General features: G+C 54.2%; 2 protein-coding genes across 2 annotated transcripts; both read left to right on the top strand.

Annotated features, from left to right (window-relative positions):
- Nucleotides 1–1644: 1644 nt before the first annotated feature.
- MONBRDRAFT_10270 (uncharacterized protein) lies at nt 1645–4494 on the top strand (the record flags this gene model as incomplete). Its single annotated transcript, XM_001748050.1, has 5 exons — nt 1645–1754; nt 1969–2118; nt 2243–2375; nt 2700–3485; nt 3853–4494. The coding sequence occupies 5 exons, from the start codon at nt 1645–1647 to the stop codon at nt 4492–4494; spliced, it is 1821 nt and encodes a 606-aa protein (XP_001748102.1).
- Nucleotides 4495–5504: 1010 nt separating this feature from the next.
- MONBRDRAFT_38107 (uncharacterized protein) lies at nt 5505–11933 on the top strand (the record flags this gene model as incomplete). Its single annotated transcript, XM_001748049.1, has 17 exons — nt 5505–5566; nt 5905–6291; nt 6396–6657; nt 6771–6833; nt 7896–8394; nt 8832–9056; nt 9556–9728; nt 9864–9950; nt 10066–10200; nt 10310–10423; nt 10588–10630; nt 10732–10796; nt 10882–10936; nt 11044–11175; nt 11285–11354; nt 11449–11590; nt 11675–11933. 17 exons carry the CDS (start codon nt 5505–5507, stop codon nt 11882–11884), a joined length of 2724 nt encoding a protein of 907 aa, XP_001748101.1. The 3' UTR covers nt 11885–11933.
- Between the last annotated feature and the right edge of the window lie 84 nt (nt 11934–12017).

Here is a 12017-nt window from a genome sequence, read left to right as displayed (position 1 = left end):
TGTCCGAGCGGCGTGCCGCCGGACTCGCGTTGCTCATCCCGTTGCCCTCTGCTTGCCAAGCAAGCGTTGCTACGGGCGTACATGCCGTTGCCGTTGCTTTTCATGGTTTTTTTCTCTCTTTTCCTTTTTGTTTGTGGTCATGGGCTGGACCCTTTTTCTTCCTCTCCTTCCCACACCCTTCCTCCTTCGTTGGTTCCGCATCGATGGTACACGCACAATCAAAAACTTGGTGTCCAATCTTTTTCCGGTCTGTGCGCGGCCTTGGCCAGGGTTACATGTGTAGAATATTAGGGTGAACGTTGCGCATGCAGGTTTGGGTAGTGTGATGGCACATCGGGAAGAAGACGAAGAAAATGAGGTATTTGCTGCACCGTAGTAAGGCTCGGCTTGCTTCGACTTGAAGTTGATGTTGAAGAAACAGTAAAAGCGGTCTTGCTGAAGCCAACAGAGGGGATCGATGGCGTTGTTGATGCCAGTGGTTTCTGGAAGAAGCTTTCACGGCTGGCGGTGCGATCAGGCTTGGCAGAAAGGGCAGCCATGCCCATCATAGCAGCAGGCATCGTGACGATCACCTTCAGCACCGCCATCACTCATGTCTTTTACCGTTTCAAATTTTTCAAATTTTATACACCGCGGTCGGTGGCGGTTCCGTTGTCCCAATTCACCTGTCAACTCGATGGTTCGTCAGAGGCTGAACCCCAAATCTCCCCCTACACGATATCAAACGACTCCCACGACGCAACACTGTGCACCACCCATCGACAAGATCAGTTTGTGGCGCGATTTGTGGTAAAGGGGACGAGAGGGTGACATCTTGGCGATGATTGCAAAGGTGTCGCAATTTCTCACCAGCCCCGTCATCATCATCACCACAACCAGCACCGGCACCAGCACCAGCACGAGCACCAGCACCAAGACGAGCCAGCCGCAGCCCCATCACGTCTTGTCACAATCAGCCCTTCAACCGTTGGTACTCTCCTTATTCGTTCCTCATCATCACATCACAAGACATTTCAAAGGAGCCCTACCATTGATCGTATACAAAGGGTGCCCCCTTACGGATCGTGAGTGAGTGACCGTGTGATTATTATTGTGACAGTGCTGGACTCGGAGACGTCAAGGCTTGGTCTGCAAGATCACCACCACCACCACCACCACCACCACCTCTCCTCTCAGGTTAGATCATTACCCATTCATCATCACCCATCACCACGCGCCCGACTGTACATCGTCGAGCATCCTACCACCCGCGCTGCCATTTTCCAACCTCTGCGTTTTACATCTCTTGTTTCTCGCTCCTCTCTTTAAAATAAAAAAAAACTGATTGACGCGTTCCACAAAATAATTATTTTTGACTTTCCACACACACACACACACACTGAACTGACTGACTCTTGCTCCTCAACGCTACACACACACAGACACACGCACGTCGACGACGTTGGACGGACTGTAGATATCCTGCTCGGGCATCGCCATTGTTTGCCGTTGTCGTTGCTGTGTCAAACCGTCAACCGCTTCTTCATCCATCACGCAGCAGCTGGCCGTTGCTCTTTGGATTGTTCGCAAGACTGTCGCTGGTTGGCAGCGCCGTCAATCAGACCAATCTTTTTGATGGACGCTGCAGTCGCGGTGCAACCCAGCATGATGTTGGGCATCTCTCCCGCTGATCCGTTTGTACGCGAGTGCGATGTGCGGGATCGCCGATGCGCCCATGCTCTCAACTGCGAAACCATTCCCGAAGCCTTGCGCAGGTCAGGCCTCAGCCCCGCCAGTCCCGCGTCGTGCGCGGCGTTCCTTCGCTCAGCCCCTCCGCGCTCGTTGCCTCTCTTTTCTTGATTCTCTTGCTGTGCTAATATTGCCCTTGCTTGCACTTGGAGGGTCTAGGTTTCATCACACGGAGCACTTCTTCCCAGAAATTAGCCGCGGCTCCTGTCGCAAGTGTCCCAAGAATCAATGTACCCACAGCACCTCCTTCTTCAACTCGACAGACAACTCCAAGCGCCGCGTCTCCACGCACCTCTTTTGGAAGCGCATCTTGGGAACCAATTCGCTCGTGTCAGACCAGCTGCTCAAGGTGTCGTGGTCGCTGCTTGAATCCTGTTCTCATGGCATCCGGTATGTACAGCGCAAAGGCTTTCACGCCGCTAGCGCTGCAAGCACCGTACAGGTGACGTGACTTGATGTTGCCCCCGCAACTCTGATCACCCGACTCACCATGGGCATGCTTTTTACACGACAGCGGAAACGGTCAAGCGAAACAGGGTGCCGGCCAGCCCATCTGCGTGAACCCCTTTCACTACGCACTGCCGGCCAAGCCTGCGCTTGAGCTGACAGAGGCTTTACAGGAATTGTGCCGCACCATTCAACTCCAGGTGTGTGTGTGTGTGTGTGTGTGTGTGTGTGTGTGTGTGTGTTGCCCGTTTGCCCAAGGCTTGATTGGACTTCTGCTGGTCAACGCTCACTGCAACGCACTTGCTCGTATCTGCGGCTTGCGCCATGTGCACAATCATTCCTAGAACGTTGCACCATTGCCCGATGACATGGTTACCTTGGTCAAGCTTTTGCGGCAGGCGTTTCAGGCTGAGCGCGACGAGACATGGCCTGCTGATCAGGACAGAGACGTCGCCGCACCAGCCGGAGCTTCTTCCTCGGGTGCTGTTCCCCCAACCGCCACGACTGGCGGTATGCATTTCCAGCCACAAAGCCAGGCGGGCGTCGACGGCAACGGTACCAATCTCATGTTTTTTTCCCTGACACAACCCTCGGGCAACCCCGGTCTTGGAACAGGCAACCTGCCTTGGGGTCAGTCCACTGGTTGGCTGCAGCACCAGGGCTTGCAGCCCATGCCACAGGCCATGCAAGTGCCACAACACTATCAGGCTGGCCCGCCCACGGTCCAGTTCCAGCCCCCACCTTCCATGGCTGATGCCCGGTGGGCTTCTTCACAAGCCCCCATGGCCACACATGGCTATGGCGACTCAACAATCATGATACAGCCAAGCCAATTCGGCACCATGTCTGGTGGCAGCTCTGACAACGCTCACGGCCCGGCTGCCTCCCCCAATTGGACCACCAACAAGGCTGACGCTTGGAGCTTGGGCATGCCACCCGGATCTTCGTCCAATGTCGATGCTAAACCAGACATCAAGGGTGTCGCGGCGCACGCCTCACCACAGATGCCTCGCAACAGCCGTCTCAGCGACGACGTTGATCTGAGCTTTTCTCAAAACATGCAGCCCCACGATGACTCATCATGGGCCAACTACCCGCAATCTGCCATGGACCCTGATGTAGAGGAAAGCCATGCCGATCACATGAACGACCTCAGCTCGCGGCTGGGTGCCGCCGACTGGGAGGGCGTCGTGAGCAGCAGTCGCGTCTATCCCCTGCTTGAGGGTCCTCAGTTTGATGCAGCCTCTTCGACTTCTGGCTTGGTCGAGGGTGCAGCGCGGCGTTCCGCAGGCGGCATCTTGCTCGCTGACGTAAGTTGCGACACATATCACAGCAGTGAAGGTGCAAGCCCTGCTGAAAGCATCAATATGCATTTTCTCTCGGGTGATCGTCGGTATATGAGCTCATCACCTTTCTTATCGTCTTCGGTGTTTTGTGTGCCCGTGTCGTTCACAGCCGCGACAATTTGGTCCAGGGGGTGTTTCCCCGTACTCACAAGAGTCGGATGCTGCTGAAGGCATGGACCTAAGCGAGGAGGACGTTTCTAATCTTACACGAGTCAGTGGTCTTGATCCTTGCCGCTCTGCTATTTTCGTGTCATGTGTCTCGCCGCCTTGCTGATGTTTGGTGACACAGACTCACAACTGGCGTGTCAAACGCCTGCTCTCGTGACTTCAGGTAGCCATGATTCCCAGCGCCGAGGACAAGAGCATGAGTTCTGCTGTGAGTAGACAATCCCCTTCTGCTCTTGTTGATACAACCCATTCAGGTGACACAGCAGCAGCATCCGCGGGATCATCTTGTCGAACTGGGCGCCAGAGCACAGCCGCTGTGGCGCCGAGTTCGTCCTTGGCCAAGTCTTCGCAGTCGCAGTCGCAGTCGCAGTCGCAGTCGCAATCACAGCCACAGTCGAAGCGGTCAAAGCTTGCGACCTCGGCTCCCAGCTCCACAGATGTGGGCAAGTCGAGTCCCTCGTCTTCGCAATCATCGCCAAAAGGCTTTACGCCTCTGCAACCGCTACCTTTGCAGCAACAGCTCCAACAACGACCTTCGTCGTGTCGTCAAGGATCCTGTGACCGCTCGCTACACCACTTGATGCAAGCTCCCATGCGCATTCCGGCCAGCAACACAGCCAGCGACGGAGGCTCCCCGGGCAGTGGCGTCAAGCGCTTCAATCAAGGGGCCGAGGATCGACCGCCTCGCGCTCAGCGGCCCTCCAACAAACGGCGTACAGTTTCTCGTGGTGACACAACCGTTGAACCACCGGTCTCTGATCCTGTGAAGCGCATCAAGTCTGCCATCGACATTCATGCTGCTTGAATGCTTTCAGTGCCGAAAGCTCGAGTGTGGCGTTTTTGTATTTCCTCGCCAGTTTGAAAATTATCATGCATCGGACATGACCAAACTTAACCTTTTTGTGACGACTGCGGCTGCCCCTTTGCGACTGCGGCTGCCTGTGACTGACTTCAGAGGCCGGACAAATCTGATTTATCGACAGTGTAAATGATTATGGACTTATATTTTGGACTTTCCTTGGACATGCAGACTTTTCCAGATTGTGTCGTGCGTTGCTGACTTTCAGAGTATTTATATTTGCACCCGTATGTCTGTGGACATGGTGGATCCGTGGACACGGAGTCGTGGGTCCACCATGCCACGCGGTCATTCTTGTTGTCCTCGTGTTCCTTGTGAACAAATCGAGACTTTTGGTTTTTTCTTTCCCTGGCCTGATCAACTGTGATGACGAGAGCTACCTCGGCTCGAGCTCGAGCCCGGGTGCTTCTCCTTGTGTTGGCTTCTCGGATGTTGTGTGTGCTGTGATTGTGACCAGTTTTGCCACACTGCCTGTCACATGGCACAACACGGCAGCGGACACTTTGTGATTCATGACAAAGTGTTTCGCTCATCGTGTTGGGCTTGCCAGCGCGGCCAACTCCAGGCCAGCGTCTTTGTGCCTGCGAATGCGTTGTCACGACATGTTGCGCTGCATACATCGTCATGCTCTGCCCTCACGCTCACTTCAACTCACATCTTGTGCCTTTCGCACTCACCTTGTTCGCCTGGGCCTCTCCTTTTCAAGTTCAAAGACGCTCAACTCATCCTGGGGGTGTTATCTCTTTCGTTGTATCCGACTGGTTGCATTGGCAGGATGAATTGTTTTCCTCGCTTAGTCCCGTGGTCTGCCGGCACTGCCGTTGTGGCGCCATGTGTATTGACGGTAAACTTTGATCATGCATGGCTGATACGCCACATTTGCGTTCAGATTCATAGCTTGTTTGTCACGTTGACTGCACTTAGGTCAAACCGTCATGTGCAATTGCGGGCGCAAAATGGAGCCGGCCTTTATGGGGGCTGATCAAGCTTACATCTTTCCCAAAGTCTGCGCTAAAAGGTTTGTGGCTGTAGTTGCTTTTGTTTTGGGGAAGGGGGGGCGGGGCTTTGCTTTATCCACAGTGTGTCGGTTGCACTGTGGATATAGCAGATGGCATCGGGGAAGGGTTTGCGCTCGCGTTGTGCTATTGACTCGCTTTCATACGTGCTCTTGTAGCGAGTTTGAGGAGGGCGAAGTAGTGGGTTTGGTGCCTCGTGGCCAACTTCTCTGGATCCATGCGCTTTCTGAGGACAATGTACAAGAGGCAGTGCTCTGCGGTGTCATCACGCGTTCAGCACATACACTGTACGTAAAGCCGTCTTGGGTTTGTGATGTTCTTCCGCAATCCCCTGTTGCAGTTGCACGTTGTCGCTCATCTTGCGGACGGTAAAATTTCATAGAGTTAATGGGGCAGCAATCGGACGATTGCTGGATCAAGAGGGCACCAAGTCCAGGCATGCCTCGTCCTCGGGAGCTGCTGATGATGACAGGGAGGATACTAAGAGAAGCGCACAGGAAGTTGTGCCCAATTCTTCAAGCAATGATGACAACAACAATCGCTCCACAGTGCGTGGTGGCAAAAACGCGACTCAACAAAGTAATCACAGCAAGAGTAAACAGCAAGCCGATGACGGCAAGGGCGAGACGAATGCACTGGAAGCGTCGGCGCAAAGCTCTGCTGGCAAGTCTGTGTTTGAAGTTCACGATCAAGAACGAGTAGCCCTGGACATGATTTGTCTTTATGGGTACGTGCGTTCGTGCTCAAGTGTCTGAGCTGGAGCTTTTCGAGACGAGAGGTGCGCCGCCACAGCCGATCACAGCTCAATATTCCACTTGTTGTGTGCGCTAGGATTATCGGGGTCAAAATTTCGGGTCCTGTATCAAAGGGCGATTTGGTCTTTGCCGCCACCGGCCCGGGGTTGTGCGGTGTAGCTGTCGCGCAGAGCCAACCTCAGCCTGGTGCCGTCTTGCTGGGCAAGGTGGTCGAGGATATTGACGACGACACAGATGCAGTGCGCAGTGTCAAGTGTTTCGTTTCTCTCAATAATAACGTCGTCGGTGACATTCACAACAATCTTCTGGGCCGGATTCGCCAGCGCCTTCATGACTCGGTTCGTCAAATGTCCCTTGCTTTGCTGCTTGGCATGAGGCTGGGAGGGAACGTGCTTCTGAATTTGTTTACCTCTGCTCTTTTTTCTTTTCATGGTCAATCGCTGGCGTGTAGCTGTTGGAAGGTCGGCGTCACCTGCTCGAAGGCGCGGACGATCTGGCTGAACTGCAAGACGACGTAAGTTGTGCGTATGTCGACTCATCTGAGCACCTTTTTATTTTACTTGTGCATGGTGCCGTCTCGTTTTTTTCGACAGATTGAGGCACTGAGTACTGAGATGAGCCAGCACCACGCCACAGCACGCCGTGTCGGACGTATGTTTGGCGCGATTGGCATCAGTGGTTTGAGGCAATATTATGCGATACAGGGCTCGCTCTTCTATTCATGTGTGATGTGCGTGCATTGTGCATGGGGGTTCGTATTTGGTAGGCAGCAGCGGCTGGACACGAGTTCGTTCATTGAAAGATGGCATGCAAGTCATCTTGCAAGTTCGCGCATCCGATATGATTGTTCAGCCGCCGGTCGCGGTAGGCCCGGCTACCGACGAAGGAATGATGTAGACGGCATTGAAATTCTTGGGATGGGTTGTTGTTCTACTCGATAGCCTGCTTACCCTTTTTGAATTGCTGTGTTAGGGGCAACATACGCCATTTGCTTTGGCCAAGCACAATAGCAAGCGTCATCGATTCTTGGTCGAAACTGTCAACGCTTCTGCTCAACAATACCGGTACGATCCCCTCCTCCAAGAGTGCATAATTGGTTGGCATAGTGCGTTGGCTCAATGTGCATGTGCATGTGCATGCGCACACCGGTACAACATTCTCGCAGTTTGGTCAGAGTGGAATCTGTGGGTTGCAAAGAAAAACGGATGAGTGCCGCCGCTCGCCAGGGTCGGTCCATTTCAACCACGGAGCAGGAAGCGCAGGAACCTGATGAGCGGTCATGTTCCGGTTCACCCGTCCAACAAAGGAGACGGTGTCTCGTGCTCCATAATAACCAGCCTGAGTTGGTGGTCGACGATGGCTCGGAGGCGATGGTGTTGACCATTAAGCCAGCTTTTGAGAGTAGTCCTGAGCATGATGCCGCTGCCAAGGAAAAAGGTTTGTACCCTGTCAAAGCTGTGCTATCCATCTCCAAAGAATGGCCCAATAGCACTAGGCATGTCGCTTTCGTGGGTCTTGATTCTCAGATTTGTTTTTGTCTTGATTCTCGTCAGGTGCCTGCTTTTTTATCCTGCAGCAAGGCGAATCCTTGATTGGCTTTAATCTTGAGGGGTTTCCACTTGCGCTGCCAAGGAGCGAGCACACCAAAAGCTGTGTTCAGTTTGCTCTATTCACGTTGCGAGAGCATCCGAGTGAGAGCCACGCTGTTTCGCGCTTATCGACTGCGTCGCGCGGGTCGATGAAACAGGTTAAGCGCTCTGGTTCAACGTCGAGTGCTGCAGCGCCTGTCGAGCGAACCCGCTCTGCTCCCATGGATAATGGATCCACGTCTGGTCCGAGCAAAGGTGCACCACAGGAACTGACCCAACGCATCATGGATCGCATCAGCGAAACTGAATCTTGTCTGCGGGATCATGCTGGCCACATGGCGGACATCATTCGCTCTGAATCACCCTCTGATGCCACCAGCAGCGAAGTGACCAGTGCACTCTCGATGCAACAACCGCGTTCACGATCGCGGTCCCCGTTGCCCCGAATTGTCAGCTCTAGCAAGGACAAGGGATGGACAGCAACACGTAAGTTTTGTGCCGCTTGTTGGAGGTCGTTCGCGCACATTATCTTGACTTGCTATCTCGTTCATCGCTCTGTGGGATGCAGGGAACGGGTCGGTCTCTTCAACATCCTCGGGTGCCCTGGGTGGGTCAGCTTCGCTGCATGCATTTTGTTTTGCGCACGCCGACGGCAATCGGCCCGTTCTGGTTACGGGCACACCAGTCACCAGCGTGCACCCACCTGAAGGTACGTTTGGCGCTCGATTGGGCCGTGAACATGCACAGCCAGAGCCACACATCCCCTTTCAACACATGTGAAAAGTCGACACAGAATCCAGCTCATGAACGTATCGTCATGACCGCCATGGCACAATCAAACTGCGCAGAGTTTCCTTGGAGTGCGCCAGTCTTTGCGGTTACGGCTGCCACGTCAGGCGACTTGGACTTTGATGTGTATGCAGTCAGCGAGGCTGGGAGTCCGTCAGACGACAACATGGTCGCGGGGGACGTGGCGCGCGAAGCTTTTCGACTCGATGGCCAGGCGTTTGGAGAGGAGGGTCCCAGCTATAATCTCCTGATTCCCCCGGCCATGCGCATCATGTGTTTATCCTCCAGCGAGAACGAATGGCGTCACCTCAACAATGCAGTTGTGTTGACGGCTTCGGCAGGGCTATTTGTGACGCCCCGTGAGCACCATTCACACCCATCCACTGCCTCCCACCCTTGATCCTAAAAGCCCCATGCCTGCCTCTGAGTGAATCGAGACCGAGTAATCAAACCACCCATAGTGAACTTCAAAATACCTCCACATTCATGTATCTCCTACCAAACATCGCAGAACCGAAAGCCCACACGAGTTGTCAGAAAGAAGATGTCATCATTTTCTGCTCGTCTCGACTCGTGCGTGTGGACCTCTTTCTTGCTTTGAATTGAAGAAGCCGACCATGGCAGCGGTGGGCCAGGAGCAGAGTCGTGGCGCCGGCACGGGGGGCGCTGCACCATCGCGAACCTTGCTGATAGAGTTTGCCAGCAATCATGTGGATTTTCGGTTGCCGGAGCTGGAAGCAGTGTTGGATATGCTGCGGCTTGAGGTCGACTTGGACCTCAGCACTTACAGCCACGAGGTTGGTTGTTGTCGCCTCGATTCGTGTCCGTGACTGAGCCGCTGGGTGTTCTGATGCGCAGGATGGGGTTACGCCTTGCAGACTCCTTTTCTGCTTGCTAGCACGCGGCATTCCGATGCGGAATTATCTGGAATCGCACAGCGCTGTGTCGGGATGGCATACATGGGCGAGCTGATTGCTCAGGGCGAGAACTGGGAAATGCTGGTTGAGGTCGCCCTCCGCGACCGCGTGACGGTAATAGCCTGCTGCTTCAGCACACGCCAATATCGCAGAGTAACCGGAGTTTTGATCGTTTCCGGGGCTGCTGCAAAACCTGATATATTCCCACTTGCTTGGCGCCCCTCCTCCGTCGTGTCCTTCATGTTTCAGGATGAGCTGCCCAGCGGGCGCTTTAAGTTTGAAATCATGTCATACAACAAAAAGCTGGTCAAGGCCCGCAAGATGCACATCTTTGAGGTGCTTGCTTGGTGAATGACGTTCTGATCACCCCCTCCATCCTATTTTTCCTTCCTTGAATGGCATGTCTCGTTGTCTCCCCTGCTATTGCGACCCATCTTTATTCCCGCCATAGACCATGGCACCGCTGGCAATACCCGGCGCAGTGGATCTTCATGACCCCGAAATCAGGTATCTGGCCGTCGAGGACTATGGGCGCAAACATATGAGTGCGCCCGATGCACCGCATCGTGTGTTCTGGGTTCGACAGGTATGGGGGCCGCTTGAAGCCGATGACTCTGCGACCGACTGACGCAAGTCATGAGCAAAGTTCAGGCGCCTCGCGCTCATTTTTTTCCCCCCTTTCCCTTGCTTCCCAGATTGCCACCGGCCGCCGTGATTTGATGCGCGCCTTTGATCTCAAAACAAGAAACATGATTGGCAACACAAGCATGGACCCCGAACTGGCCTTCTTTATGGCTAACATGGTCCAGGTAACACCGCCCTCGTCGATGCGTCTGTCAGACTCACGCAGTCGTTGGGCCAGCTTCGTGTACGTGTGACCTCTGGCTTACGGCTGCTGCTGCTATCTTCCTACCCTATATGGTGTGGGCGTGTGCTTGCGTGTGTGCATGCGTGTGTGGTGCGATTGACCCAGGCTCAGCCAGGGACATTGGCGTACGATCCTTTTTGCGGCACAGGTGAGAGATGGTTGAATGAGTCTATTGCTGAGTATATGCACTGTCCATGACGCTGACAATTCAATCTGGCTGACCTTGACGTAACAATTGGCCGTTTGCAGCAAGCTTGCTCGTTCCCGTAGCCTACTTTGGCGGCATGACCATGGGGTCGGATATTGCGTTTCAGGTTTGTTGGCAGCGAAAGATCAATGGTTGATACCCATGATCCGGCGACACAGGGGTGCCTGACACTCCCACGCACATCCACACAGGTAGTGCATGGCGTTGGCAAAACATCGCGACAGGGCACAGGATCTAAAACTCGAGGCAAGTGCCGGATCGAATGCCTACAAGACACGCTGCCATGGTCAAGCGAAACAGGGCCAAGACTAACCTTTTTTCCTGCGCGTCGTGCATGATCAAGCCGCGCTTAGGTCCCAAAGAGAACATCCTGGCCAACTACGAGCAGTATGAGCTCTTGGATAAGTTTGGGGATGTGCTGGTGGCCGATGCAGCAAACCCCAGCTTTCGCCAGGACATTTTGTTTGATATGATCGTCGCTGACCGTAAGCGGAGACTCGCATTCGCAACCATGCCATTATCCTGCTCCTCGCAAGATCCTTTGCGTTGACATGTCGTGCCATTGTACATGCGTGTTGTGGTGGTTATTGGCAGCACCCTATGGCATTCGTGAACCGGCCCGGCGGATTGGAGCAAAGGATTCGCGCCCCGTCCCGGAGGAATTGTATGTCCCTTCAAAGTAGTCCTGGTCTGGAGCACCACGGAACCGGTCTGGTTTGGTCTGATGCAACTCTTACGCGTTCTGATATTTTGCGTAGCCGTGACAACCGTTTTCCGCGGTCCAAGCAATATGGGTTGGGGGCTGTCTTTACCGACCTGATCTCCTTCGGCGCCCATCGACTGGTGCTGGGGGGTCGTCTCGCGTTCTGGATGCCCGAGGCCCTGGCAGAAGAATTTGTGGTTTGTCAAGTTTGAAAAGTGCAACTGGCGGGGCTCCGCAGCTATTTCGTTGCCCAGTCATTTGGCTCCCGCCGTGCTTTGTAGGTGCCAGCGCATCGCTGCTTCGAGGTCAAGGCCGCCTGTCAGCAGATCCTGAATCGCAAGCTGGCCCGCCGACTCGTTGTCATGGCCAAGGTTGCTGAACCCGATGCGAGTGAGCCGGAGGCCGTCGGGCTCAATGCAGAATGGGGTGTTCGGCACCATGTTTTTGTCAATGATGCCACCACGCGACAACCCGGGGAGCCTTCCCCATAAAAACTTCCTCTTCTTCGCCATGGCACAAAAAAATCAAAAAAATCGGCTCTTTCGCGCAGTGCTTGCATGCACCCATTCGTGCTAAATGTCAAACGAATGCTAGACGACAAAAATTAAAAAAAAGGGCACACAG

This window comes from Monosiga brevicollis, genomic scaffold, assembly GCF_000002865.3.
Source record: "Monosiga brevicollis MX1 MONBRscaffold_20 genomic scaffold, whole genome shotgun sequence".
Lineage (NCBI taxonomy): Eukaryota > Choanoflagellata > Craspedida > Salpingoecidae > Monosiga > Monosiga brevicollis.
This window is presented reverse-complemented; position numbering and strand designations above follow the sequence as displayed.